The sequence below is a fragment of the Schistocerca piceifrons genome, chromosome 3, assembly GCF_021461385.2.
Source record: "Schistocerca piceifrons isolate TAMUIC-IGC-003096 chromosome 3, iqSchPice1.1, whole genome shotgun sequence".
Classification (NCBI taxonomy): domain Eukaryota; kingdom Metazoa; phylum Arthropoda; class Insecta; order Orthoptera; family Acrididae; genus Schistocerca; species Schistocerca piceifrons.
This window is the reverse complement of record NC_060140.1, coordinates 902,951,412-902,979,357: the sequence shown is the minus strand read 5'-3', so window position 1 is coordinate 902,979,357 and position 27,946 is coordinate 902,951,412. Positions and strand designations below refer to the sequence as shown.

Genomic DNA, 27,946 nt, shown 5'->3' with positions numbered 1-27,946 from the left:
AATCACAGACCTGCATTTTGAGTGTCTTCTTCATCGACCATACTCACCAGAGCTTGCCCCAAGTGATTTCTATATGGTTGGACTTTTAAAAGTCGCAATGGGAGGAGAGAAGTTCCGTTCTGATGAAGAGGTACGCCACGCAGTGCATGAGTGGTTGCACGGACTACCAAAAGAATTTTTTTCTAAAGGAATTTATGCAGTTTGTAAGCACTGGAGGACTTGCATTGAGGGTGGGGGAGATTATGTTGAAAAGTGATACAGCTTTGTACCACTTGTGCATAATAAATAATATTTAAAAAACATTTAAGGTTTTCCTTTGACTCATCGTCGTATGTGCGTTGTCTATTTTAGAAGAAGGTCTTCTGGCAAAAAGCTCACGTGTTCAGCAGTCTTCTTGTTTTGTCTGTCTGCGACTCGACATCTCCTCTGTATGTCATTATCATAATACTGTCTGTATCTCTAACAAGGGAACCTCCCCATCGCACGCCCCTCAGATTTAGTTACAAGTTGGCAGAGTGGATAGGCCTTGAAAAACTGAACACAGATCAATCGCGAAACCAGGAAGAAGTTGTGTGGAACTATGAAAAAATAAGCAAAATATACAAACTGAGTAGTCCATGCGCAAGATAAGCAACATCAAGGATAATGTAAGCATAGGAGCGCCGTGGTCCCGTGGTTAGCGTGAGCAGCTGCGGAACGAGAGAACCTTGGTTCAAGTCTTCCCTGGAGTGAAAACTTTACTTTCTTTATTTTCGCAAAGTTATGATCTGTCCGTTCGTTCATTGACGTCTCTGTTCACTGTAATAAGTTTAGTGTCTGTGTTTTGCGACCGCACCGCAAAACCGTGCGATTAGTAGACGAAAGGACGTGCCTCTTCAATGGAAACTGAAAACATTTGATCGCAAGGTCATAGGTCAACCGATTCCTACACAGGGAAACGCGTCTGATATATTCTGTACGACACAGGTGACGGCATGTGCGTCACATGACAGGAATATGTTGTCGACCCACCTAACTTTTACACTTGGCGAATGGGTAAAAAGATTCTTCTTCCTTACCCGATTTAGGTTTTCTTGTGGATGTGGTAATCACTCCCAAAAAAGTGATGAAAACGTAAGTGTTTGTGACATAAACTGTAAATAAAAAATTAAAATTTTGAGTCTTTTTTTTTTGTAACGTAATAAACTTTTATTTACAAAATAACAAGTACAGTTATGAGATTTGAAGGTACTTTCAATTTTTATTTCTGTTAGTTATCGAGTCTTTTTCTTTTCTGGTATGTAACTTTGTTGCAATTGTCTGTTTCGTTATATGTTGTGCGTTTGCAGGTTGATTTACACTGTTGCACTGATTTGTAAGTCAGTGGAGCAAGAATATTTCATTTTTTTCAGCTTTGTTTGCATTTTTGTTAAATTTTATGGGTTGTTGATTCAAACACTTCTAAGTTCTTGACTTTATGTAGAGTTTTTGATCTGGTGCCATTATGTGGCATGTAACTATTATTAGAGTTGTCTTATTGGCTAAGGCTTACATCTAGGAGACAAAGGTCAATGACAAATATGTGTGAATGAGTATTGTGTATATATATATATATATAGCGAAGGTGTCAACGAGATGGTGATTGAGGGGAAGAGAGCGAGAGAGAGAGATAGTGAGAGGGCGATATGGAACACATATGAGACATAATTAAAGAAAAACTCTATAAGTGGACAAATATATTCTAGATAAGCTTAACATGATTAGATAGGAATTGAATATAGATGTTTCTTTTGTTAGTCTACTCACATAGTCATCTTCGGCGTAGCGAGTGAGGTTTCGCACATTTTTAAGAACGCTACCTGGATATGCGCTATATGTGTAGCCGTAGCACTCATCTACTAATATTTACACTCTTTTTTTTTTTTTTTTTTTTTTTTTTTTTTTTTTTTTTTTTTTTTGTGATTGCACTGCACAAATTTTACAGGGAAGACTTGAACCAAGGCCCTCTCGTTTCGCATCTGCTCACTCTAACCACGGGACCACCGCGCTCCTGAGTCCAAACGCTCCTTGATGTTGCATATGTTACACATGGACTACTCAGTTTGTATATTTTGCTTATTTTTTCATAGTTCCACACAACTTCTTCCTGTTTGCTCGATTGATCTGTGTTCAGTTTTCAAGGCCTATCCACTGTGCCAACTTATAATTAAATCTGAGGGGCGTGCGATGGGGAGGTTCCCTTGCAAGTGTTTATAAGAAAGCGCCCGGTGCGGCGGAGGAGTGACGTGAGAGTGGGCTTGGGCAGGTGCACCAGTTCTACCCGCTGGTGGAGATCCGGTGCTCGGAGGACCTGCGGCTCTTCCTGTGCTCCGTGTACACGCCCATCTGCCTGGAGGAGTACGAGCAGCCGCTGCCGCCGTGCCGCGGGCTGTGCGAGCGCGCGCGCGCCGGCTGCGAGCCCATCATGGCGCAGTACGGCTTCCCCTGGCCGGAGCGCATGGCGTGCGAGCGGCTGCCCGTCGCGGCGCCCGCCTCCGAGAAGCTCTGCCTCGACCGCAACAGCAGCCGCGCCGCGCCGCCGGGCCACGACGCCGCCCCCGGCGCCGCCTCCACCGCCAGGCCGCCGCGGCGCGGCGCGGGCAGCGGCCAGCACGCCGACTGCCGGCCCGGCAAGAAGGTAATGGCCGCTAGACGCGCGCGCAGGCGGCAGGGCAGCCCGCCCGGTTAGGCCGCTATTACACTATCAAATCTTTGTCAAAGATATTTGACGGTGTAATAGGGAACTCTGTCAAATGTCGTCCAATATTTGATCAAATCTAGGGCCTCCTGTAGATTTGATCAAAGAAATCGCTTGTCTTCTCTTCACTGCAATGTGACATGTTACCACATGGAGCGCTAGCATCGGTGCAGCGCTCTGTCGTCTGTAGTGTTTTTATAAACATTGCCGGTAAATACAATTGGTGTGTGTCGGCAACTACAAAATTAATGGAGATGTATGAAGCTGATGAGGCGCTTTACAACATGAGGCACCCTGAATACAAAAACCTAACATAACCCTCTCCTGTAGCAAGGAATCGGAGTGTTACAGTGAGCCTGTCTTCTGAAGATGTAGCAGTTCTTAAGTGAATATTGTACTTTGTGATATGAGGATACACTTCACTGAGCACATACAGAAATGTATGCTCATCCATTCTTAAGTAATTGATGTACGACTTGACGTCTTCCACTGTAAGCTGACGTAACAAGTTTTGTTGAATGCTTTTATCGTGTCTTCGTAAAACCCACGGCTTCACACAGATTAGATTAGTTTTTCGTTCCATAGATCCGTGCTGAGGAGATCCTCGTGGATGTGGTGGTACATGTCAATTTTTTATAGCTGAAATAACAATACTAATAGTGTGAATACATACAATACATCATTTGTTTCTATTAAAAATTTCGTCAATGGAGTAGAAGGAGTTGGCCACTAGTAAGTCTTTCAGGCTCCTTTTAAACTGATCTTTGTTTGTAACTAAATTTTTTATGTTTTCTGGCAAAATATTGAAGATGAGTGTTCCTGAGTAGTGGATCCCTTTTTGAACGAAAGTAAGTGCTTTTAACTCATTGTTCCTGGTGTTTTATGTATGAACTGAGTTGTTTGTTGGAAATATATATATATTATTTAGGACAAATTTCATTAAGGAGTAAATATACTGAGAGGCAATAGTTAGTATACCTAGTTCTTTGAAGAGGGTTCTGCAGGACGTCCGTGAATTTACACCACAAATAATACGTATTACACCGTTTTGGACTCTGAAAACTTTTGTTTGACTTGAAGAGTTACCCCAAAATATTATACCATATGACATTATGGAATGAAAGTAGGCGAAGTATGCAAGCTTTTTCATTTTTATGTCGCTTGTGTCTGCTAACACTCGAATTGCAAATACAGATTTGTTAAGGCGTTTCTGCAGTTCTGTGGTGTGCTCCTCCCAACTGAATTTATTATCAAGTTGTAATCCCAGGAATTTAAGACTGTCAACCTCGTATGTATGGTTCCTTTTTTTCCCCCACTTTTTTTCCGCATGTGCACACAATGCAAGTGCGGTACGTGCAACTGCTGCCGTTAATAACAAGTTGTTGTCAGCCATCTTGAACTTTGACGAAAAATTTGATGACAGTGTAATACCCCTTCTAGCGCTACGTCAAAGATCTTTGTCAAATATATTTGACGGATTATTTGATCACATCTTTGGTCAAATCTTTGACAAAGAAATTTGATAGTGTAATACCGGTCTAATACCCCTTCTAGCGCTACGTCGAAGATCTTTGTCAAATATATTGGACGGAATATTTGATCACATCTTTGATCAAATCTTTGAAAAAGAAATTTGATAGTGTAATACGGGCCTTAGCCGTGCGGTGTAACGCACTGCTTTCCGGACGAGAAGGCAGGCCGGTCCCCGGCACGAATCCACCCGGTGGATTAGTGTCGAGGTCTGATGCGCCGGCCACTCTGTGGATGGTTTTTAAGGCGGTTTTCCATCTGCCTCGGCGAATGCGGGCTGATTCACCTTATTCCGCATCAGTTACACTATGTCGGTGCTTGCTGCGTAAAAACTGTCTCCACGTACGCGTACACCACCATTACTGTACCACGCAAACATAGAGGTTACAATCGTCAGGTGTGAGACGTTCCCGGGGGGGTCTACTGGGGGCCGAACCGCACAATAACCCTGGGTTCAGTGTGGGGCGGCGGTGGAGTGAGTAGACTGCTGTAGCCTGTTGTGGGGTTGTGAACCACTGAGGGCTACGGCGGGGACGAAGCCTCTCCGTCGTTTCTGGGTCCCCAGTTCAATACTACACAATACAATCGGCTGGGCACGCTCGGGGAGAGCGGTAGTGGTGGGGGTTGCGAACAGGCGCTCTAGGGGAAATGCCGACCAGAGGGGTAGTGCTGTTGTAAACTGAAGCCTTTTGTAAATATTAAGTGGACCCCTCCATGCCCACACTTGCACAATGACCGTTCACGACGGTTGACTGTCACCTCTGCTTTGGCTGGTAAGTAAAAAAATTCCACTGAAAATGCAGCAAAAGCAGTGATTTATTTTCTCCTGGCTTGTTAAACTAGTAACTTTCGTAGAAGTGTCATCAGTGGCGAATTTTGAGTAAAACCTCCATTTATTTTGTTGCCTTGTTAAAAATTTGCTTCTTGTGACTGAACACAGTGCAGTGTACACAATGTCATCTCACTAACATGTTGCTTAGACTTAACTGCGAGAGAGTTCTGAACAGTGGTTTATTAAGTTAGGAAATGGGGAAAATAAGGAGAATAGCTTATGAAAAAGCACATACTCGGTACAAAAATAAATTTGTAGTGTCTTCACTTACGCTTTTCTGAAACCCACAGCATTTCAAGTTGTGCCAGCCATCGATGGCCCTTGAAAATTACACTTTTTCATCGAAAATGTCTGCACTTACTGGAATAACACGGTAGATACTGAAGTTTTGCGTAGCAACCATATGGCAAAACTCTCGCCTCTTTGCATGCTACCATTTGCCAAAATTTCATTCCGACATGTCAAACCACTTATGAAATATGAGGATCGTTATGGATTTTTGTTATGGTTTCATCACTGTCGCAGGCGCTTGCAAATGAGTGTGCTACTTCAGATTGATTTTCACTAGATTAGTGACAGAGGCCTGCACCAAAATCTAAGCAAAACTTCAATATGTTAGCTAAATTTCGTACACAGCAACATAGTATGCAATATGCACCAAACGCAAAATGATTGCGACCCCTATTTTTCATTGCAACCTTTTGCGAATTTGGCGCTGTGTCTTACTTAAACGCAAATATCGCAATGAGTATGACTATTAACGAAATGACTGGCTCGTCGTGATGAAGCTCAAAAGCGGGCAAACAATTCTGGCCTCTCCTTCCGAACGAACGAGCTCGCCCAGCGCTTTGGACGCGCATCGGCCACGGCACCCTGCGCAGACTCCACTGGTTGCTTTTCGCGACTCCCTGAAGACTACGGTAATCTTCCTAGTAGCCATGGTCAGTTACAATTGTACCCACATTACCTGCGTATTAGGTGTGTTGCAGACCTATCAGGTTTTACCTCATATCGATCGCTTTGTTTACGTATGCTATCAGTGTCTTACTAGATTCCCCTACAAACTGGAAGTAAGTTAATTTGGACGGCAGAAAAGTGTTGGGTGCTCTCTTTATTATTTCATTTTTTAGTGCGTAACAGCGATGTAACATGTCACAGGGGCTAGGCTTTGTTGATTTACTCGGTAAGTGAACGATAGATAAAAGCTACGTGTCACTAGTATTATATATGCATGTCCCGACAAAAAATGAAGTACCCAGAAGAAGTTGTCCAGTGGCAGAGTAAGTACTATCGGCTGGTATGTAAATGGGTAGAACTGCAATTCTCTGTGGCAGGTAGAGTGGACACAATGGCACATTAGTGTTGTTCGTGTTAATGTCGTCACCAGGCCTGGTAGTTTGTATAACAAGTGTCAGCAGCGTCAGAAATTGGGTGATGGCTGTGAAGGACGCGGAACAGCGTTATCGGCACCTGACAGAGTTTGAAAGATACCATTGTTGGTATCCATTTGGCCGGCTAGTCGGCGGAAGTTCGGCTGGCGAATTGCAAGTCTATTTAGTTAAGGCCATATTGGGCGACTTGTGTGTCGATGATGATGATGATGATAATGAAATGATGATGACAACACAACATCCAGCTCCCGAGGGGAGAACATCTCCGAGCCGGCCGGGAATAACCTGGGTCCGCTGTATGGCAGTCAGACGCACTGATAGCGACTGAAGGGACTCTGACGGCACAACAGTACCTCATGGACATCCTGTGTCCTCATCTACTAACTCTCAAGCGACAGCATCGTGGTGTCATTTTTCGACAGGGCAATACTCGTCTACATATGGCATGTGTTCTATGAACTGCTTGCGTGATTTTGAGCTACCCCATGGCCAGCAAGATCCCCTGATCTGTCGCGTATAAAAAATGTATGGGACCAGGTCAGACTTCAACTCTTACATATTGCCGTTATTCAGGATATCGAGGACCAGTTACAACAGTTGTGGGTCAGTAGGCTTAGGAGAGGATGTAATGGGTTTATGACATCCTTCCCAACCGATGGAGTGCTCTCATCCAGGCCACAGGGAGCGCAACTTCATACTAACAAGTGGGCTCTTACTGCTGAACAGTTGTGGGTCAGTAGGCTTAGGAGAGGATGTAATGGGTTTATGACATCCTTCCCAACCGATGGAGTGCTCTCATCCAGGCCACAGGGAGCGCAACTTCATACCAACAAGTGGGCTCTTACTGCTGAATTCTTTGTCAATTTGACTCGATATTGTAATCACCGAAATAACTTCTCATATTCTCTGAGCCTCTGAATATTCATTTCGTTTCCTCTTCCGTTCCTGGGTCTTTCACTTTGTTTGCTAGCCAGTGTGTGTTTCTTTCCATCGCATCGCAATTATGCTCTGTGGGTAACGAATCCGGCGACTGCACATTCCTCAAGGAATTGTGGGTGTACAGTACAGTGTGGAGTTTTGCATTATCACGATCGAACATGCCGTTAGATACCCTGGTCGTTAAAGGTATGTCAAAAGGTTTACCATTCTTGAGATATACCAACGAACATTACGCCTAGCTCCGCACACCAAGATCACAGGAGCTGGACAGTTAAGCGTCTCGAGAATCACAGCTTGTGTGACCTTGCACTGGATCAACTAGGGACACGACAGACAGAGAAGCGAGACTCGTCATGAACACCCCAGCATGCCACTCAGTGTCGCAGCTGATTCTGGCTTCACACCATGCAGGTCTCTATTTTTTGTAGTATGGCGTCTGCGGTAAACAACGAATCGAGATCTCATCTCAAATTCCAGTTACCTGCTCTCGACGGTCCGTGGTAACACTCTGCTTGTAATCTCTGCCCAGGTTTCAGCTGCTGTCGTCCTTCTATCAGTCTGAGCCAGTCGAACAATCCTACAGTCTACTTGTGGTGCAGTCCTTCAGGCAGGAAGCGTATGTATTCTTCGCGTCATACAGAGTTGTCCGACTTTTTACGGTCGTGTTCGGTGAAATACATACAAGTTCATCGTGTCCAGCTTTTGTTAGGCTTTTTAGCGATGAGGTAGAGAATGCACAACCAAGGTCCAGTTCAAACTAATCAAGTTGATGCAATGTAATTTAAAATTATCCTGCCAAGAGTTTCACAAAATAATTCCAGAAAAAGATTACATTCGTGGTAAATTGGATTCAAACGAAAAATATTAATACTTAACTGCAGGTTACAGTTATATTTTTATAAGCATAATTGAAATGACCAAAGTTACTGAGTATCTTTTCGTTTTCCATCTCAGAAGAAACGTAATTGTTTATTTTTTAACGAAGAACGTTTGGTTTATTTTGACGTAAGATTATTCTAGGAAGAAGGCTGAGTATTTAAGAAGACTGAACATTTATTTGCTGTCGTAACTCCCAACTGTTTACTGACAGTATTTTTTTAGTTTAAGCACGTTTAAGGCTGGTCTCGTAAAAACTGACTGTAATTGATTATTCATAAATGACTGAAAATACCCAGCTGGCTTTATTTCTATTTAAAATAGTAAGTCCGGCCTTTAGGGCAAAATGTGTGGCTAAATGTAACTCCGATGGCCGCTTTTCTATTTTTGAACCTGGCAGTCCTACGCACAGTTCTCCTGAGTCCTTAGAGGCGCCATTAGTTCTGCAGTCATTCCCCCTACACGCAACTCCGTGTGGAACCTGTTACCATGATACTCTTAGGAGTCTCCTGCCAGTCATTCGACCGTTGTCAAAGTCTGAAGAATGACGATAAGCAGCACGTGCACATTCTCAGGGTATATTGTATTGCTATATGCGTGTGAAAATTTCCAGTAACGTTACCAACACCTTTCTTCATCTGTAGGAATGGCTTTTTCTGCATGGAAAATACTTAAAACACACTTGCACAAGAATTGTATGAAATGGAGTCGAATGACAGCCGAACATCCGCCACAATGGGCGCGTGAATGGTCCCATTCAAAAATAATAACCACACGCGTTAAGACATTTACCTCGCTGGGGACGACACGATCGGCTCATGTTTCATAGAACGCGGTCGGCTGCTGACGGATCCACAACTGCACCAGTTCCTGTACTTCCTCGTCCAACTGAAACTGACGTCCACGAAGATCTTTCAATAGGTCGACAAAGATGTGAAAATCTTACGGTGAAAGATCTGGGCTGTACGGAGGATGTTACAGCGTTTCCCAACCAAAGCGCTGAAGCGTAGCCTTTGTCCTATTGGCGATGTGTAAGCGGGAGTTACCATGCAGAAGGATGATTCCGCCTGACAGCATTCCGACAGCCCGAGGGCAAACAGAAAGTTAGCAGTGGAAACATCCCGCATCTCCCCGCCAGAGAAATCGAAAGCTGTTCACGCAAGTTCCGGTAAGGTCACGATGATCTTCTTCGACTGCAGAGGCCCTCTGCCTCTGCTACGCTTCAGCCACTTGGTTGGGAAACACATCAGCATTCTCCTTACAGCCCGGATGTTTCACCGTGTGATTTTCACATCTTTGTCGAACTAAAGGAAGACATTCGTGGACGTCAGTTTCGGTCGGATGAGGAAGTGCAGTAGTGGATGGGGTTGTAGATCCGTCAGCGGCCGGATCACGTTCTACGAAACAGGAGTTAACCGTCTCGTGTCCCAGTGGCTGAATGTCATAACGCGCGAGGCGATTACTTTTGGATGGAACCATTGCAAGGTACCATTGTGGTGAATGTTCCAGTTTCATTTGACTGTCCCTTATATACACTACTGGCCATTAAAATTGCTACACCACCAAGATGACGTGCTACAGACGCGAAATTTAACCGAAAGGAAGAAGATGCTGTGATATGCAAATGATTAGCTTTTCAGAGCATTCGCACAAGGTTGGGGCCGGTGGCGACACCTACAACGCGCTGACATGAGGAAAGTTTCCAACCGATTTCTCATACACAAACAGCAGTTGACCGGCGTCGCCTGGTGAAACGTTGTTGTGATGCCTAGTGTAAGGAGGAGAAATGCGTACCATCACGTTTCCGACATTGATAAAGGTCGGATTGTAGCATATCGCGATTGCGGTTTATCGTATCGCGACATTGCTGCTCGCGTTGGTCGAGATCCAATGACTGTTAGCAGAATATGGAAGCGGTGGGTTCAGGAGGGTAATACGGAACGCCGTGCTGGATCCCAACGGCCTCGTATCACTAACAGTCGAGGTGACAGGCATCTTATCCGCATAGCTGTAACGGATCGTGCAGCCACGTCTCGATCCCTGAGTCAACAGATGGGGACGTTTGCAAGACAACAACCATCTGCACGAACAGTTCGCCGACGTTTGCAGCAGCATGGACTATCAGCTCGGAGACCATGGTTGCGGTTAACCTTGACGCTGCATCACAGACAGGAGCGCCTGCGACGGTGTACTCAACGACGAACCTGGGTGCACGAATGGCAAAACGTCATTTTTGCGGATGAATCCAGGTTAATGCACGACCGCATGTTGCAGGTCCTGTACGGGCCTTTCTGGTCACAGAAAATGTTCGACTGCTGCCCTGGCCAGCACATTCTCCAGATCTCTCACCAATTGAAAACGTCTGGTCAATGGTTGCCGAGCAACTGGCTCGTCACAACACGCCAGTCACTACTCTTTATGAACTGTGGTATCGTGTTGAAGCTGCATGGGCAGCTGTACCTGTACACACCATCCAAGCTCTGTTTGTCTGAATGCTCAGGCGTATCAAGGCCGTTATTACGGCCAGAGGTGGTTGTCCTGGGTACTGATTTCTCAGGATCTATGTACCCAAATTGCGTGAGAATGTAATCACATGTCAGTTGTAGTATAATATATTTGTCCAGTGAATACCTGTTTATCATCTGCCTTTCTTCTTGGTGTAGCAACTTTAATGGCCAGTAGTGTATATTATAGGCCATAGACATGGAAATGCTGCAGTATCAGTTTGGTAGCCGCGGTGTGACGTCTCCGTCAGTGTAGAGCAGGTAGCGACTAGAGACAGACGCGCTGGCTTTGCCACTGAGTTCGGTTGGCGGTGTTGCAGGGCTGCCGCGGGTCTGCGCCGGCCGACTGCTCGTGCCGCTGCCGGCCGCCGCTGCTGCAGCTGCAGCCCGGCTCTCCCTGGTTCAACGCCTCCGTCCAGGTGGCCGGCGTGCACGACTGCGCCATGCCGTGCCGCGGCGTCTTCTTCACGCAGGTAACACACTCCCACCCTTCCTGCCCTACGTCTGTCTTCGCTAACCAATACGAGCAATAGTTACAAACTTCTATTTATTTTTTTATTTTTGTTTTTTGAGTCATCTGTCGTCTGACTGCTTTGATGGTACCCGCCAAGAACTCCTCTCCTGTGCCAAACGTCATCATCTCAGAGTAGCACTTGCAGCCTATGTCCTCAAATATCTCCTGGGTGTATTTCAGTCTGTGTTTTCGTCTACAGTTTTTATCTCTACGGTTCCCTCTGGTACCGTGGAAGGTGTTCCACAATGTCTTAACAGATGTCCTATCATGCCGCCCCTTCCTTTTGCCAGTCCTTTTCATATACTGTATTTCTTTCCTCGCCGATTACCCGGAGAACTACCTCATTCTTCACGTTACCAGTACACCTAATTTTCAGCATCCTTCTGTAGCACCGCATCTCAAATGCTTCGGTTCTCTTCCGGTTTTCCCACTGTCCATGTTTCACTACCCTACAATGCTCTGCTCCAAACATACATACTCAGAAATTTCTTCTCAAAATTATGGCCTCTCCTCTGCATTTAACAGTACAATTGCCATCGCACTCTTAATGTTACCACATATGCTTTTAATTTCACTGAAGATTGTTTTGACTTTTCTATGTGCTGAGTCAGTCCTGAGTCTGACAATCATTTCTGTTCTGATCTCTTCTCATTTTTCGTGCAGGCATCTCGCCTTTGCTTCCCTACACTTCCTATTTACTTCATTCCTAAGTGACTTGTATTGCTGTATTCCTGGGTCTCCCTGAACAGGCTGGCCGTAGTGGCCGAGCGGTTCTAGGCGCTACAGTCTCGAACCGCGCGACCGCTACGGTCGCAGGTTAGAATCCTGCCTCGAGCAAGGATGTGTGTGATGTCCTTAGGTTAGTTAGGTTTAAGTAGTTCTAAGTTCTAGTGGACTCATGACCTCAGAAGTTAAGTCCCATAGTTCTCAGAGCCATTTCAACGATTTTTTTAACCCCCTGAACATTTTTGTACTTTCTTCTTTCATCAAATTCAAATGTCTGTAAGTACTATCGGACTTAACATCTGAGGTCATCAGTCGACTAGGCTTAGAACTACTTAAACCTAACCTAAGGACATCACACACATCCATGCCCGAGGCAGGATTCGAACCTGCGACCATAGCAGCAGCGCGTTTCGGAACTGAAGCACCTACAACCGCTCGGCCACAGCGGCCAGCTTCTCTCATCGATCAACCGAAGTTTGTCATCTGTTACCCATGGTTTCTTCGCAGTTACCTTCTTTGTACCTATGTTTTTCTCTCCGACTTCGGTCATTGCCCTTTTTAGAGTTGTCCAATTCTGTTCAACCGAAATGCATGCTGAACTCTTCCTCATCGCAGTATCTGTAGCCTCGGAGAACTTCAAGCGTACCTCTTGATTCCTTACTACTTCCATATCCCATTTCTTTGCACATTGATTATTCCTGACTAGTCTCTTAAACTTCAGCCTACTCTTCATCACTATTAAACTGTGATCTGAATCTGTATCTCCTCCAGGGTATGCCTTACAATCGAATATCTGATGTCTGAATCTTGCCCGATAATAATGTAGCATATAACTGAAATCTTCCCGTATCTTCCTGCCTTTTCCAAGTATACTGCCTCCTCTTGTGATTCTTAGAGTATTCGCTATTACTAGCTGAAATTTATTTCAGGACTTAATTAGAGCCGGCCGCGGTGGCCGAGCGGTTCTAGGCGCTTCAGTCCGGAACCGCGCTGCTGCTACGGTCGCAGGTTCGAATCCTGCCTCGGGCATGGATGTGTGTGATGTCCTTAGGTTATTTAAGTTTATGTAGTTCTAAGTGTAGGGGACTGGTGGCCTCTGATGTTGAGTCGTATAGTGCTTAGAGCCATTTGATTTGAACTTAGTCTGTCTCCTATCTCATTCCTAGTACCAAGCCCGTATTCTGCCGTAGTCCTTCGTTCTATTTCTTCCCCTACAACCGCATTCCAGTCCGCCATGACTATTAGATTTTTATCTCCCTTTAAGTGCTTAATTATCCGTTCAATACCTTCATACATTTTCACTCTCTCTTCATCTTCTACTTGCGACGTCAGCATGTATATCTTTCATCATCTCGAAAAAATCAAGGTGCAGCCGTGGAACCTGGTGATTATGTCAGTGCTTCTATACATATTTATTCTTCAATGCAACACATTTTCCCCAATAACTGTTATGTTGCGGGAAAAATAGTTGGTTGAGTGAAGACGTACTTCTCTGCCAAAGACGGGATGGACGTGTACAGCAGGAGGAGGTCCCAGTGACGATAATATAACTTCTTCATTACTTCTTTACTAATTTGTACAGCTGGCACTCTACAATGCAACTTGTTGGAAGTGGCTGTGGATAGGTATGAAGATGAACCGAAGACTTTAATTAATCCAGTCAACTCACACAGACATCTGAGTGCGTTTCCGTCTTCACATAATGTTCTGCCGCTGCAGTGGCACGCAAGGTGGACTTGCGTACAGTGAACATGTGCTGCTCTGGAGGCAGCAGCCTTGCCTCTCTGGTATGCTGAGTTGACAGCTGCGGTCGGGTGCTGCTCGTGGCTTTCTGAGGTGCGGGGCAGTTGGCAGGATCGAGTGGCGTAGCCGAAGGTTGTGGTGACCCAGCATTGTCTGGAATCGAAGTCTCGACCGACGCTGAAGAACAGTGGCGAGTGGCTGGTGCACTGTTGGCTGCCCGGGCTGAGCAAAACGGCCGCTGTCTAGTGGGTCGCCACGAGATGACAGCATCGCCGGTGATGGTGACTGGTTGATAGCGACTGAGCGTCTCATCGCTGCCCAGCTGGTCAAATGGGGACGAGCTGGTTTGGGAGGGCTTAAATGTCACTAAAGCTCGCTGCTCGCTGACTTTGAGGGAGGTACGGTGTTCAGTGTCTCACGCCGAATTATCTGGAATGAAGGCAACGACCTGCTGTCGTAATTAGCAGCGGATCGAGCTGCAGTTGTTTCTGGTGACCGACCTGGTTTCATCACATGGGCGGCTGTGAAGTGGTGGTAGTAGGTGTGTCTCAGCTCAAGGGTCGCTGACCGCTACCTGAGCCATAATGGCCGTCCTAATAATCTGTCGCTGGCTTCAAGTTCTGTTTAACTTCTTGTCTTTACAGGCAGAGACATTGGTTGTATGAGTCTGTATTATGGCTGTTCAGGAACAGTGCACAACGAGAAAAGTCTCCTCAGCATTCTGAAAATGCCTGTTGCGCAATGATTGCTTTGTCGATGAAACATGACTAATCACTGGGTGTCATATCACAAGAAAATGAGGGTGAGACGACATTTGATAGCGGAGTGGATTGGGTTCGTGTAAGTGTGTAACCTCCCCCTCACTTATCGACCTTAATGACAGTGAAAAATTAAACCGCGTGTACCTAGTGGAAATTTGGGAAAAGCAATCGTCACCGAAGTCAATTTGTCGGTAAAGAGGGAGGAAAGGGTTACATCTAGACGAAAGGAAAAATGCAAATGAAACTGGTGGAAATTAATTTTGAAAAGGGGTAAAGTTAATAAAGAAAGTAAATCTGCGGCCGTTACGTTAACAATTAACTAGCGGTAATTAGATATTTGAGATTTGGGGGAAATTACGGTCGCCAGTCCTAAGGACAATTACTATAGTAACTGAAAAAAGAAAGGTTATTACACATATAATTAGCACTAGAAGCGTGGCAACTGAAGGTTGACACGTGTAGTGTGAAAACTGAAAGTTTGTCAGAAGTAATAAATTTCGCTACACTCTGACTTAATTTAGCAAAAGAATTAATAAAACCGGAAAATCGAAAGTTATTTAGTGACTGAAGTTAATAGTGAGCTTTCTTTCTGAAGCACATCGAAATTCAGTAAAATACGGTTAGTCTTGGACTACCTCAACAATCATTTCAAAAGCTACTTTAATCTACGCAATGTAGAAATAAGAGATTTAACTTTGAACTTGAATTTAATGATTCTGAACAATTAACAATAGTAAAATTTAGTACGTATCAAGCTGAGCTGCAGTCACAGGTAACTAAAATATGGTAACGAAACTCACACTCTTAATTTGTGCTTCTGTAATCTAAGTATTGTAGCCAGCTATGAATACCTTAACTGAACTTTGAAATTAAAGTAGTGAAATCGAATGATTGTACTTTAATGCTGGCGTCTGAATTTCAACGACACTCGGGTTCATTTCGGAAAAGGAAGGGACCCTGCTTGGCAATGCAATTGGGACAATGAGCAACAAAGGTTCATGCTAAGTTGCTGTAATTTTGTGATGCAACAATTTTAAAAGTTTGAAAAGCTGAGGTCTGCCATACAGTTCTAAAACTTTACGTGCTTCCAGTCTTCCTTGTTGGTTGATTGAAAGTTTGAAGCCGTCGATCGAGGAGGTGGCGACAGTCCCTCATTGTCGGCCGTCGCTGTTGCAGATGCTGGATGTCGGCGCGCCTTTTTCTCGACACGGTCACCAGACGAAACGGGCTCTTGATGTGCGCCAGCTAATGGTTCCCGTCCGCGACACCATGTCAGAAAATATCACCGCAAGTCGAGCGCAATTACATGCTGCCAAACCCCGAAAGCGCGGCAACTCGCGGGAGCGTCACACAACACACCTGCTCCACTCGCTACTCCAGCCAGACCCCCTCTGCTCTGCCCGCGCTCCACGCGGTAGAGTTAATACTACCAAAGATCCTAAACACTTGGGTTCTCCACACGACCTATCGATGTATTCGTTCGATAGCATAGTTTTCCCTAGGCCAGACCCAGCGTATAAATACAAATAATATTCACAAAACAAACCAATTATAAATCGACATAAATGCATATATATATATATACAAATAGTAAAACAATTACAATATACAAAGACACAGAAACGTTATATCTTCAGGTAACAAAATAAGGAAAAAAATTGCAGTGCAATAGATGGAAATAGGAGGATATGCGTTTCCAGCGTTACAAGTGCTCGTTGCTATAATAAATCTGCTTGCAATAACCAGCTAGCACTATGTTTCACCACCACGCTCATCTAGATACAATAGTACAACTTCTTAGTCAATGACCGATAGGGTACTACCGAAACCCAGTGCACTTTGATAGGATTGCGTCAAGTGGACTACTTGATAGCTGGGGCAACTGCTCGTCAAGAAGCCCAGCCGAACGCTTATAAAACCTAGCAGTGTAACCGCCGTGTGGCTACTAGAGTGAGGCCACCTTCTGCTGGAGCAGTTAGATCTGTTTATCATTCTATGGGACAGACTAATTGGGGGACCAACAAGAACACCAGCGGGCTGAGCATCGAACTCGGGTCCTCCGAGCTACTGATCCTCTGGGCGTCCAATGCCAGACGCCCCCAGCCACACGCGAGGCTGGGGTTCGTACTCGGTTGTCATCAATGCTGACACACACCACGGTAAACTGCCAGCTCGCCTCTGTGGCGGCATAGCCACGCCAGACCGAGGCGCCAGCACGTGACACAGCTCTGTCGCCGCTGCCCTCGAATGCCAACCGCGCAAGGCCGCCATGCTACTCAGCTGTACTGGACATGGCGAGCGCAGGCGTCTTTTTGATGAATAACAGCCCTTTGAATATCGTGGATTCGACGGCCCTCGCCCTCCGCCCCCCCCCCCCCCCGGATGTGGTTGTGACACTTGTGTAGTAAACTCATAAATTAAAGAATGAGGTAACTGTCTGAAAGATGTGACTGGAACTGTCCGTGCTTGCCACTAAGGAACCCATCACTGTACAATAGTATTAAGTGTCTTAAGTCTTGAATGGAATGATCGATCTACTGACAAGGGAACCTCCCCATCGCACCCCCCTCAGATTTAGTTATAAGTTGGCACAGTGGATAGGCCTTGAAAAACTGAACACAGATCAATCGAGAAAACAGGAAGAAGTTCTGTGGAACTATGAAAAAAATAAGCAAAATATACAAACTGAGTAGTCCATGCGCAAGATATGCCACAACTGGGAGAACATAAGCTCAGGAGCGCCGTGGTCCCGTGGTTAGCAGTGAGTAACTGCGGAGCGAAAGGTCCTTGGTTCAAGTCTTCCGTCGAGTGAAAAGTTTACTTTCTTTTTTTCGCAAAGTTATGATCTGTCCGTTCGTTCATTGACGTCTCTGTTCACTGTAATAAGTTTAGTGTCTGTGTTTTGCGACCGCACCGCAAACCCGTGCGATTAGTAGACGAAAGGACGTGCCTCTCCAATGGGAACCGAAAACATTTGATCGCAAGGTCATAGGTCAACCGATTCCTACACAGGAAAACACGTCCGATATATTCTATACGACACTGGTGGCGGCATGTGCGCCACATGACAGGAATATGTTGTCGACCCGCCTAACTTGTACACTTGGCGAATGGGTAAAAAGATTCTTCTTCCTTGCCCGATTTAGGTTTTCTTGTGGATGTGATAATCATTCCCAAAAAAGTGATGAAAACATAACGAGTTTGTCACGGACGGACGGACAGAAAATAATTGTCTGAAAATAAAAAATAAAAACATTTCACTCGAGAGAAGACTTGAACCAAGGACCTCTCACTCCGCAGCTGCTCACACTAACCACGGAACCACGGCGCTCCTGAGCTCGTCTTCTCCTTGTTGTTACCTATCTTGCACATGGACTACTCAGTTTGTATATTTTGCTTATTTTTTTCATAATTCTTCACAACTTCTTCCTGTTTTCTCGACTGATCTGTGTTCAGTTTTTCAAGGCCTATCCACTGTGCCAACTTACAACTAAATCTGAAGGGGGTGCGATGGGGAGCACACACTATGCAATGAGCAGTGGCAGATGTGAGATTAACAGTAAACTTAAAACTGGAGGCCACGATGTAAACGTAGTGAAGGAATTCCGGTACTTTGGAAGCAAAATAACACACGAAGGTCGAAGCTAGGACGACATAAAAAGCAGACTAGCACAGGCAAAGAGCACAGTCCTAGACAATATAAATCCACTAGTATCAACCATTGGTCTCTATTTGAGGGACAAATCTCTGAGAATGTGCGTTTGGAACACAACATTGTATGGATGTGAATCATGGACTGCGGGAAGAAACCGAAGAATAAATGCAGAACGTTGCAGCGATTCATGAGTTTCCAGTTGCTGCACCCTTGTACGGGTACCAGTGTAATACAGAACTCGAAACTTTCCATATTACCGACCATGGGATGGACAATTTTCGTGGCAACACACGAGCACTAGCATTAGCCAGGGAAAGCGCTGCGCCGTCAGTTACAGCATCAGCAACCTTGTCAATAACTTCCGCCGGGAAAGGAAGCTTTCTTCTTCCAGGTGCCACACCAAGCTCACTCGTGTTTTCGAATTTCAGAATCATCATCTTGAAATCATTTAATGACATCGGGCGTCTCCTCAGACCTCTCAGTCGGCGATACTCTCTCAGTGGAGCTCTGCAGATTGCTGCCGTCCACATAACGCAGCAGTTCACTGACAGTGTTCTCTCTTCTCGATAGCCATACTGTTCGGGCACAGTATGGCTCGTCACATGTCAGCGTGGATGTCATAGCATCTTACAAACAGTGTACAGCGCCAGATTTGCTCCTGTTGGTCAAAATTGGAACTGTTTTTTTTTTTTTTTTTTTTTTTTTTTCAAAGTAAATCGGCTCCACATAAATGCATTAGAATGTCTACCAAGCCTCACAACTGTATGATAATTACAGCCCACACTTGACCTCCGTGAGTAATTGGACTTCAATTATAAGCACCCTGTACAATCGCGCTCAGTATTCATGTAAGGTCGTAGGCCTCCTGTGCGGCTTTATGTCGCAAGTTAATCGAAATGCACTATTTTAAAGGCAACTTGGTAGCGGAAACTAACTTTTTCCATTGTCTTTCAATGCTACAATTACCACTAGACTCTTGCTTCGTGCTTTATCAACATTATACTGCTTTGGCAGAGTATTGTGTGGATTCTGCACCTGTGCAGTCTAGGAAATAAATCAATATTATTTAGCATTCCATTTTCAGTTGTAGCATATACTTACGAAATACAGTATTGGAAATGACTGATTTACAAAACTGCCGGCTGTCCCGGTACAAGTATTACGGCAGCACGAATTTTTTATGATGGTATCGTAATGTAAATGTAGAACAATGTCGCAGTTCCATTGTAGAGTCTACAGGTCAACATTTCTGTCACGAAAATGATGAAAACAGCAGAAAGGTCTTAACTTTACGATCCAACATTGAAGGGCGTGCTGTGTCTTGTAGCACCACAGGGTCTGATACAAAATCTTCATCCATATTCTGAAAACCACGACAGAGGGAATTTCCCCTGTAGCAGTGATTAGGGCTTCTTCCCTTTCCATTCATGTATAGAGAGCGGAAAGAATGATTGTTCGAACACCTCTGTATGCGCTTGACGCTTTATGGAGAAGCTCGTCAAATTTGTAACGGTAACAATAAATTGCTGTTTTTGCATAGCCAGAAGCATTTTCTCGCATTCGTCGTGCGTAGCAGACCCGTAACGCTTCAGACTAAAAGTGTAGGAACCTGCGCTGCACTGTGAGAATTTCTTCAACTACTTGAACAGTTGCATCTTGGGAGTTCTGTGTAGCGTGAACGCATGTAGTTCAACAGTTGATCTATATATTGCTACTGATCTTGAAAAACGTTAAGTTATCGATTTTAAATATACATTACGTTATACAGATAATTTTGAAGTATATATCGATAAAAAATGGGTTATAGTAGACACTACAGCTAGTATTTATGGGCGTATTTTTTAAACGTTACATCTTCGTTAACTTAGGCATTCGCAAGCAAACTGTTCTTTTGTTTTAAATAATGAATCCTGCCGTATTTCAAGGAAAAAAGAGAGTTGTCACTCGCGAGGCTGGCGGAGAGAATGACGACGTCTGCATGAGGGCCTCCTGTAGTGATACCACTATGTAAGGTGAACCGACTGGATAAGAAGACCAAAGAAAGTTGACTGTCCATCAGTTATTCTTTTCTACAACTAATTCATGGGAGGAGCGGATCTTTTAGATTCGGCAATTGCGCTGTACACACTCGACGTTAGATTGAAAAAGTACTACTACCGGCTATTTTTTCAGTTCCTTGATATGGTGGTAGCAAATACGTGGTTATTGTACATGACGGACTGTCTCTCTCTTGATATATCCAAAAATAAGCAGAGGCCACTTTGTCAGTTCAGAGCTGAACCAGCTGATGCCCTGTGCAAAATAAACAAGGATGTAAGTGGGAGGAAGAGGGGCAGACCTCCTTCAAGTGTAGATTCTGAATGTATAGACAAGAAGAAAATAGGGCATGCTTCAAAGCCATTTCCCTCAAAGGCTGTTCTCCAGGACGATGTTGAACATTGGTCAGTTGTATCTGAGAAGAGATGTAGATGCAAGATGCCAAACTGCAGATTATCAGTTATCTGCCCGAAGTGTAACGTTTATTTGTGCATCGAGAAGAAAAGGGGCTTTAGTAAAGAATAAAAATTATGACCGTCAAAAGTTTTAAATTCTTAAATATTTTCATGTATCAGAAACGTATATATGTAACTCAAGAAACGAAGGAATTACGACATATAGCTGCTAGTGGGCATTTTGTACATCAATGGGGAAAGTTGAAAATTTGTGCCTAACCAGGATTCAAACCTGGAGACTCCTGCTCACTAGGCAGATTCTCTGATATCTACGAGTCACTGTGCAGACTACCCTAGCACGCCTCCTATCAGTTTATCCATACACTACTGTCGTACTGCCCCAGCCCAATATCCTCATTACTCGCGTCGTTTCGCCGATTTCTGTAAGAGTTCGAGCGTTGGAGTGAAGGGATTATTGGGCAACCTCGCCTCAGTGATATATGTGTGATCCGTCCATATAAGTCATTGGTATCCTTAATACATAATGTAACAAGTATTTAACGCTACAAAATATTTTACATAAATATGACAATGTATTTTTTATCAGTACAGGGTATATCATAATTAATGGCGTAAACGCATACAGTTGAAAGTACACGATACTAGAAGCAAAAAAGTCAGAGTAAACATAGGGTCGAAAATGCATACCTTAAGAGCTGCGAGCAATTTTTCATCTTCGATACTGTGAAGCAAATTTCTTCTACTGCTAGCTCTTTGCTTTCCACATTTTGGGAAGTAGTGTGGACCAAAACAAAAATAAGTCCAGTAAACATTTGCTCGAAAATGCATACCTTAAAAGTTATGAGTAATTGAAGAGCTGTTTTTCCTAGTAGCGAAGATGAGCACGTGCTCATAGCTGTTAAGGTATGCATCTTATAGCACATGTGTTACTGGACATTTTTTCCTTGTTTTGGTCCATACTACTACTTCCCAAAATATGGAAGGAGAGAGCTCTCAGTAGAGGAGATTTGCTTCACAGTATCGAAGATGAAGAATTGCTCGCAGCTCTTAGGGTATGCATTTACGACCCTGTTTATACTGAGGCTTTTTTGCTTCTAGTGTCGTGTACTTTCAACTGTATGCGTTTACGCCATTAATTATGATACACCCTACATACGTATATTGTGACCTTTAAGTAACACAAATATAGGATTTTTTCGACTTCATCACTTCATAATTCTTTCCATGGAAGAGTAATTAGTCTAACTTTGCCACGCGATCCCGTCAAAGCGGTACATAGTTGTTTGCAGTATATTCGAAGTACGCTTTCTTGCGATGGTTTGCATTTATCTTCAACTGTCTGCCACTTTTGTTTTTTTAAGCTTATCCATGACACTCTCCCAAGGGTCAAACAAACCTGAAACCATTCGTGCTGTCGTCCTTCCAATATCGCGCTGCTAGTCCTGTTTGGCATGTGTCTCAATAAGTTCTACAATATTCTTGTTAAACATCTCTTTTGTAGATTGACTTGTTTCTCTAGTATTTTACCAGTGAACTTAACTCTGCCACCTGCTTTACCGTAAATTAACTACACTAAAGCAGGTGGCCTATATAATCATTCCGTATCATATCCCTACAAATTATTACAAAAAAGTGTGAGTTGACTGCCGGCCGCGGTGGCCGAACGGTTTTAGGCGCTTCAGTCCGGAACCGCTCGACTGCTACGGTCGCAGGTTCGAATCCTGCCTCGGGCATGAATGTGTGTGATATCCTTAGGTTAGATAGGTTTAAGTAGTTCTAAGTTCTAGGGGACTGATGACCTCAGAAGTTAAGTCCCATAGTGGTCAGAGCCATCTGATCCATTTGTTGTGAGTTGACCGATTCGAATTGCAACTCCTCTGTATTGTAATCATAGGATACTGTGTGTTCTTGCATTGTGAAAGGCAAAATTGTACATTGATGAAGATTTAAGGCAACTTGTCTATTTGTGCACCACTTCGTAACCTTATCAACATACGATGTATATATACAGACTGAAGTGACGAATGAAAATTTGTACCGAGGCCAGCGTTCAAACCTGGGACTCGTGCTGACTAGGCAGCTGTGTTAACCACTACGCCACCCTGACACAGTGACTTTGCACAACTGCACAGACTGTACCCTAGCACTCCTCCCTCCTCGACCCAAATTCCCATTCACGATTCAGCCCACTGGTATTTCCCGTAGACTCGAACTTGAGACTTGGAAATATCTCTGGAATAAAACAGTTTTATTTGATTATCGAGATATGCCTGAATATTTATGCAGATTGTTTGCTCACTTGTGAAGTGTAAATTTTGCATTAAGGTAAAAAAAGTTAGTGAGTTTTATTTACACTACTGGCCATTAAAACTGTTACACCAAGAAGAAATGCAGATGATAAACGGGTTTTCATTTGACAAATATATTTTACTCGAACTGACATGTGATTATATTTTCACGCAATTTGGGTGTATAGAGCCTGAGAAATCAATACCCATAACAACCACCTCTGGCCGTAATAACGGCCTTCATAGGCCTGGGCATTGACTGAAACACAGTTTGGATGGCGTGTACAGGTACAGCTGACCATGCAGCTTCAACACGATACCACAGTTCATCAAGAATAGTGACTGGCGTATTGTGACGAGCCAGTTGCTCGGTCACCATTGACCAGACGTTTTCAATTGGTGAGAGATCTGGAGAATGTGCTGGCCAGGGCAGCACTCGAACATTTCCTGATCCAGAAAGGCCCGTACAGGACCTGCAACATGCGGTGGTGCATTATCCTGCTGAAATTTAGGGTTTCGAAGGGATCGAATGAAGAGTAGAGCCACGGGTCGTAACACATCTGGAATGTAACGTCCACTGTTCAAAGTGCCGTCAATGCGAACAAGAGGTGACCGAGACGTGTAACCAGTGGCACCCCATACCATCACGCTGGGTGATACGCCAGTATGGCGACGACGAAACACGCTTCCAATGTGCGTTCGCTGCGATGTCGCCAAACTCGGATGCGACCATCATGATGCTGTAAACAGAACGTGGATTCATCCGAAAAAATGACCTTTTGCCATTCGTGCACCCAGGTTTGTCGTTGAGTACACCGTCGCAGGCGCTCCTGTCTGTGATGCAGCGTCAAGGGTAACCGTAGCCATGGTCTCCGAGCTGATAGTGCGTGCTGCTGCAAACGTCGTTGAACAGTTCGTGCAGATGGTTGTCTTGCAAACGTCCCCATCTGTCGACTGAGGGATCGAGACGTAGCTGCACGATCCATTACAGCCATGCGAATAAGATGCCTGTCCTCGACTGCTAGTGAAACGAGGCCGTTGGGATCCAGCACGGCGTTCCGTATCACCCTCCTGAACCCACCGATTCCATATTCTGCTAACAGTCAGTGGATCTCGACCAACGCGAGCAGCAATGTCGCGATACGATAAACCGCAATCGCGATTGGCTACAATCCGACCTTTATCAAAGTCGGAAACGTGATGGTACGCATTTCTCCTACTTACACGAGGCATCACAACAACGTTTCACCAGGAAACGCCGGTCAACTGCTGTTTGTGTATGAGAAATCGGTTGGAAACTTTCCTCGTGTCAGCACGTTGTAGGTGTCGTCACCGGCGCCAACTTTGTGTGAATGCTCTGAAAAGCTAATCATTTGCATATCACAGCATCTTCTTCCTGTCGGTTAAATTTCGCGTCTGTAGCACGTCATCTTCGTGGTCTAGCAGTTTTAAATGCCAGTGGTGTACGTTTTGTTGCAATCGTATTTCCGAAGATGTGGTAAAATCAGTAGCCGCTGTTGCTGTGCATGGGATCCTGATCCTCCTGTGTGCGAGCATTTCCCCGACCCCAGTTGTGCGACTGCTCGAACGTCAACATTTTGCCCCTCCCTGGCACCTCGTGCACGGTCTAGTAACGAGCCGTGTGGTGTGGCACAGGAGGAGAAGGAGTTCGCGGCGGTGTGGATCAGCCTGTGGTCGGGGCTGTGCTTCGTGTCGACGCTGATGACGCTGACGACGTTCCTGATCGAGCCGGAGCGCTTCCGCTACCCGGAGCGGCCGATCGTCTTCCTGTCGGGCTGCTACTGCGTGGTGAGCGCCGGCTACCTGGCGCGCGCGCTGCTCGGGCCCGAGGCGGCGGCCTGCGACGGCCCGCTGCTGCGCCACGGCCAGGCGTCGCCGCCCGGGCTCTGCGCGCTCGTCTTCCTGCTCATCTACTTCTTCGGCATGGCCTCCTCCATCTGGTCAGTACCACCCGTTTCACATTATTTTGCCAACTTTTACTAACAAGAAACAAGCTAGGTTGCAAAGCCAGCATAAGCTTTATTGACGCGTTTCGCTTTTTTGAGCCATCTTCAGAATTCGTACAGTAACATTATTCATATGTGTCGCCCTATCTAAGCATAGATTCGTACCTTCGGCAAAGGTGCGCACCAAAATTTCGACTACTTATGACTAATGCCTTACCTGCCGTTCCCGTACGAATTCTGCAGACGCCTCGAAGCTCAAAGGCGAAACGCGTCAATAAAGCTTACGATATCTTTGCAATCTACATTGTTTTTCCTACTGACAATACAGAGGGGTCCAAAAAAATGCATCCACTGTTTAAAAGTCCATAACTGGCAAACTAATTGACGGAGTTGTCTCATCTTTGCTACTGTAATAGTTTGTAATTCCGGCAATCGTCACACAAGCGTTGCATTGCGTGGTTTTCTTTTGTCAGATAACAGTCGCCAGGTAGTCAGTGTTTTGTTCTTAGTTGTACCCAGTTACCTGAGTAAACGTGGCTAGCGTAAGGCTTACGTTCGATGAGTATCCACCACGTTCGCCAGACCTAACTCCTCTGGGCTTATACCTGTGGGGAACACTAAAGGACGTCGTTTATCGACAAAAGCCACGCACATTCAATGAACTTGGAGAATCCATCGTACATTCATGTGCAAATATCCAACTGAACAAGTTACAGTTAGTAGTTCGTGCTGTAGTTGGGCGGCATCGTTTGTGTGTGGATGTTAATGGTGACCATTTCGAACACCTGCAGTGATATCTTTAAGTTGGACTTCAAGCTACACTTTCACCAAAAATGACACAACTTCGTCAACTAGTTTGCAAGTTATGGACTTTTAAACAGTGGATACATTTTTTTGGACCCCTCTGTACATCACTGTTGCTGCGCCACGGCCATAGAGTTGGACGATGTATAAGTGTTTTCTACGTTCGTGTACACGTCTCACTGCAGAAAACAGAAGACTTCTCAAAAACACGTATTTACCAAAATGTTTCGTAATTGTTCAAACGAGTTCAACACTCATTGCTATAGGAAAACTGTTGTATAACACACTCTGAGTACCATAATTCCAGTTATTCGTTTGGGTAAATCTCATGTTTTTGCTTCATTCTTTCCAGTTTAGTTCGTAAAATAAATAAAATTCTTCGTAAATAAAACAAGTGCTTTATAAAACACTTTCTTTATGAGTAATTCTTATATACTCGCTGCATGTTTATCGTCTCACAACAGGAAATGGCATCATCTTTATTAACCTACATCAGTATAATAGATTTGTAAGGTTGCTGTGCATTTTAATATTATGGACTAGTCTCAAAGGTAGTGATAAATAATCTCTGATACTTCAATGATACGCAGAAAAGAAATATGTAATAGCCACAACGATAGTAACGTTATGTGACTCGACTATACGTGGAAAACAGTCACACACAGCAGACTTCCACAAATTCAGCGCAATACAAAGAATGGGGCTGCATATTGAAATATCGTACGTATTACAGGACTGAACAGTTTCATGAAGGCGGCAAATTATTCGCAATATTTGTGTTAACTTTCCGTTTATAGCGTCCCACTGAGCTATGCGTCTGCCTCCACGGTTGTGCAAGTATATTTTCACAGTGCGAAAGTAGTTAACTAGTTGAAAGATCACACTATCGTCTGCAAATTTTCTGAACTTTCTGCAGGCGTTTCCATACGCATCACAAAGTTACTTTATATATTCCAATCTCTGCCCTTCTCTACAATGTTTACCCCCTCTATGGCTCCGTCTAGTACCATGAAAGCTGTCCCCTGATGTCTCAACACATGCCTTCTCATCTTGTCCCTATTACACTTAGTACTTTCCACATCTTTCCCCGACGATTCTGTGTAGAGTCTATTCGTTTCTTATCTTGTCAGTCAGCTTGATTTTCGGCTCACTTCTATAACATAACATGTAAAATGCTTCGACTCTCCTCTTTTTCATTTTTTCCATACTCTTATTCACTTACTATTTACATTCCTAGAAACAAAGACAACAATAGTAAGCTCACTGAAGTAGTAAATATCTCAGGACCCTTTCTTGGGGGTTAATTATTACTTTGAGACAAAGGGAGCGTTGCACATAGACATTCATAGGAGTGCTGCAGTGTATTGCATTACTAGACACTGCACCGACATTGTGCTACCGATGAGCACCTCTCAGTGCATGTATTTGCGACTGGTGGGAGCTGCGATGTACACGACCGTTGCCCTTGTCGGGTCTGCCGCAACTCCGACAATAATAATTGCGGTGAGCACGCCTCACGTCAGACCTAACTTGACACTTAACTGAAGGACATTTCGTTGGTCCGAGATGAGTGCAATTTCAGCACCAGAGTGCTGACCGCGCTGTCCCTGACGAAATGATGATGATGATGATGATGATGATGATGATGATGTGCACCTCTCGTAGTGGATCGGCTTGACGGTGAACTGAAAAACATAAAAGAAATCTAGGTCCAGTTAAGCTGGCTTTAGTGATGATTCGATGTAGGGCTTTGGCCGGTTGATTTAGCACTTATCCCCTGCACTTTCCCCCCGCGCCCCCCCCCCCCCCTACAACCTTCTTCTTCTTCTTCTTCTTTTGCGGCTTGATTAAATTAACATCAGGGGTGCTATGGTGGCATGTTTATTTATTTATTTACATTTTCTGCGTGTAGACCATCAAGCTGATGACTTTTGCAAACGTCATACACTGGTTGAGTAGATTAATATAGATAACACTTACGTACAGTGGCGGTTAATACATTCATCTTTATTCTAATTATATGTTACAACAGAGGGCAAGTAGATTAGAATTCACTGAGTAATTATAAACATTTATTTACTAAGAAGGCTATTAATTCCCTGTGGAACAACTTTGGTTCACAAGTTGTCAAAATATGTGGCAGCTCTTGAACCGTATCTGACGATTAATATAAGGACTATTGTAAGTTATTTTTCTGCCAACAAAACTTGACCGCTTCGTCGGTTATCTCTTTCCTGTCTCAGCAGG

At 44.5% G+C, this 27,946-nt stretch overlaps 1 protein-coding gene across 1 annotated transcript in view; it reads left to right on the top strand.

The window, feature by feature from the left end:
• Positions 1 to 27,946, top strand: part of LOC124789178 (frizzled-5-like) — a 104,270-nt gene that overhangs the window by 61,772 nt on the left and 14,552 nt on the right. Inside the window, exons 3-5 of the mRNA XM_047256472.1 lie at positions 2,285 to 2,656; positions 11,109 to 11,261; positions 24,585 to 24,889. Of these exons, the coding sequence (XP_047112428.1) occupies positions 2,285 to 2,656; positions 11,109 to 11,261; positions 24,585 to 24,889 (830 nt within the window). The remainder of the gene's footprint in view (positions 1 to 2,284; positions 2,657 to 11,108; positions 11,262 to 24,584; positions 24,890 to 27,946) is intronic.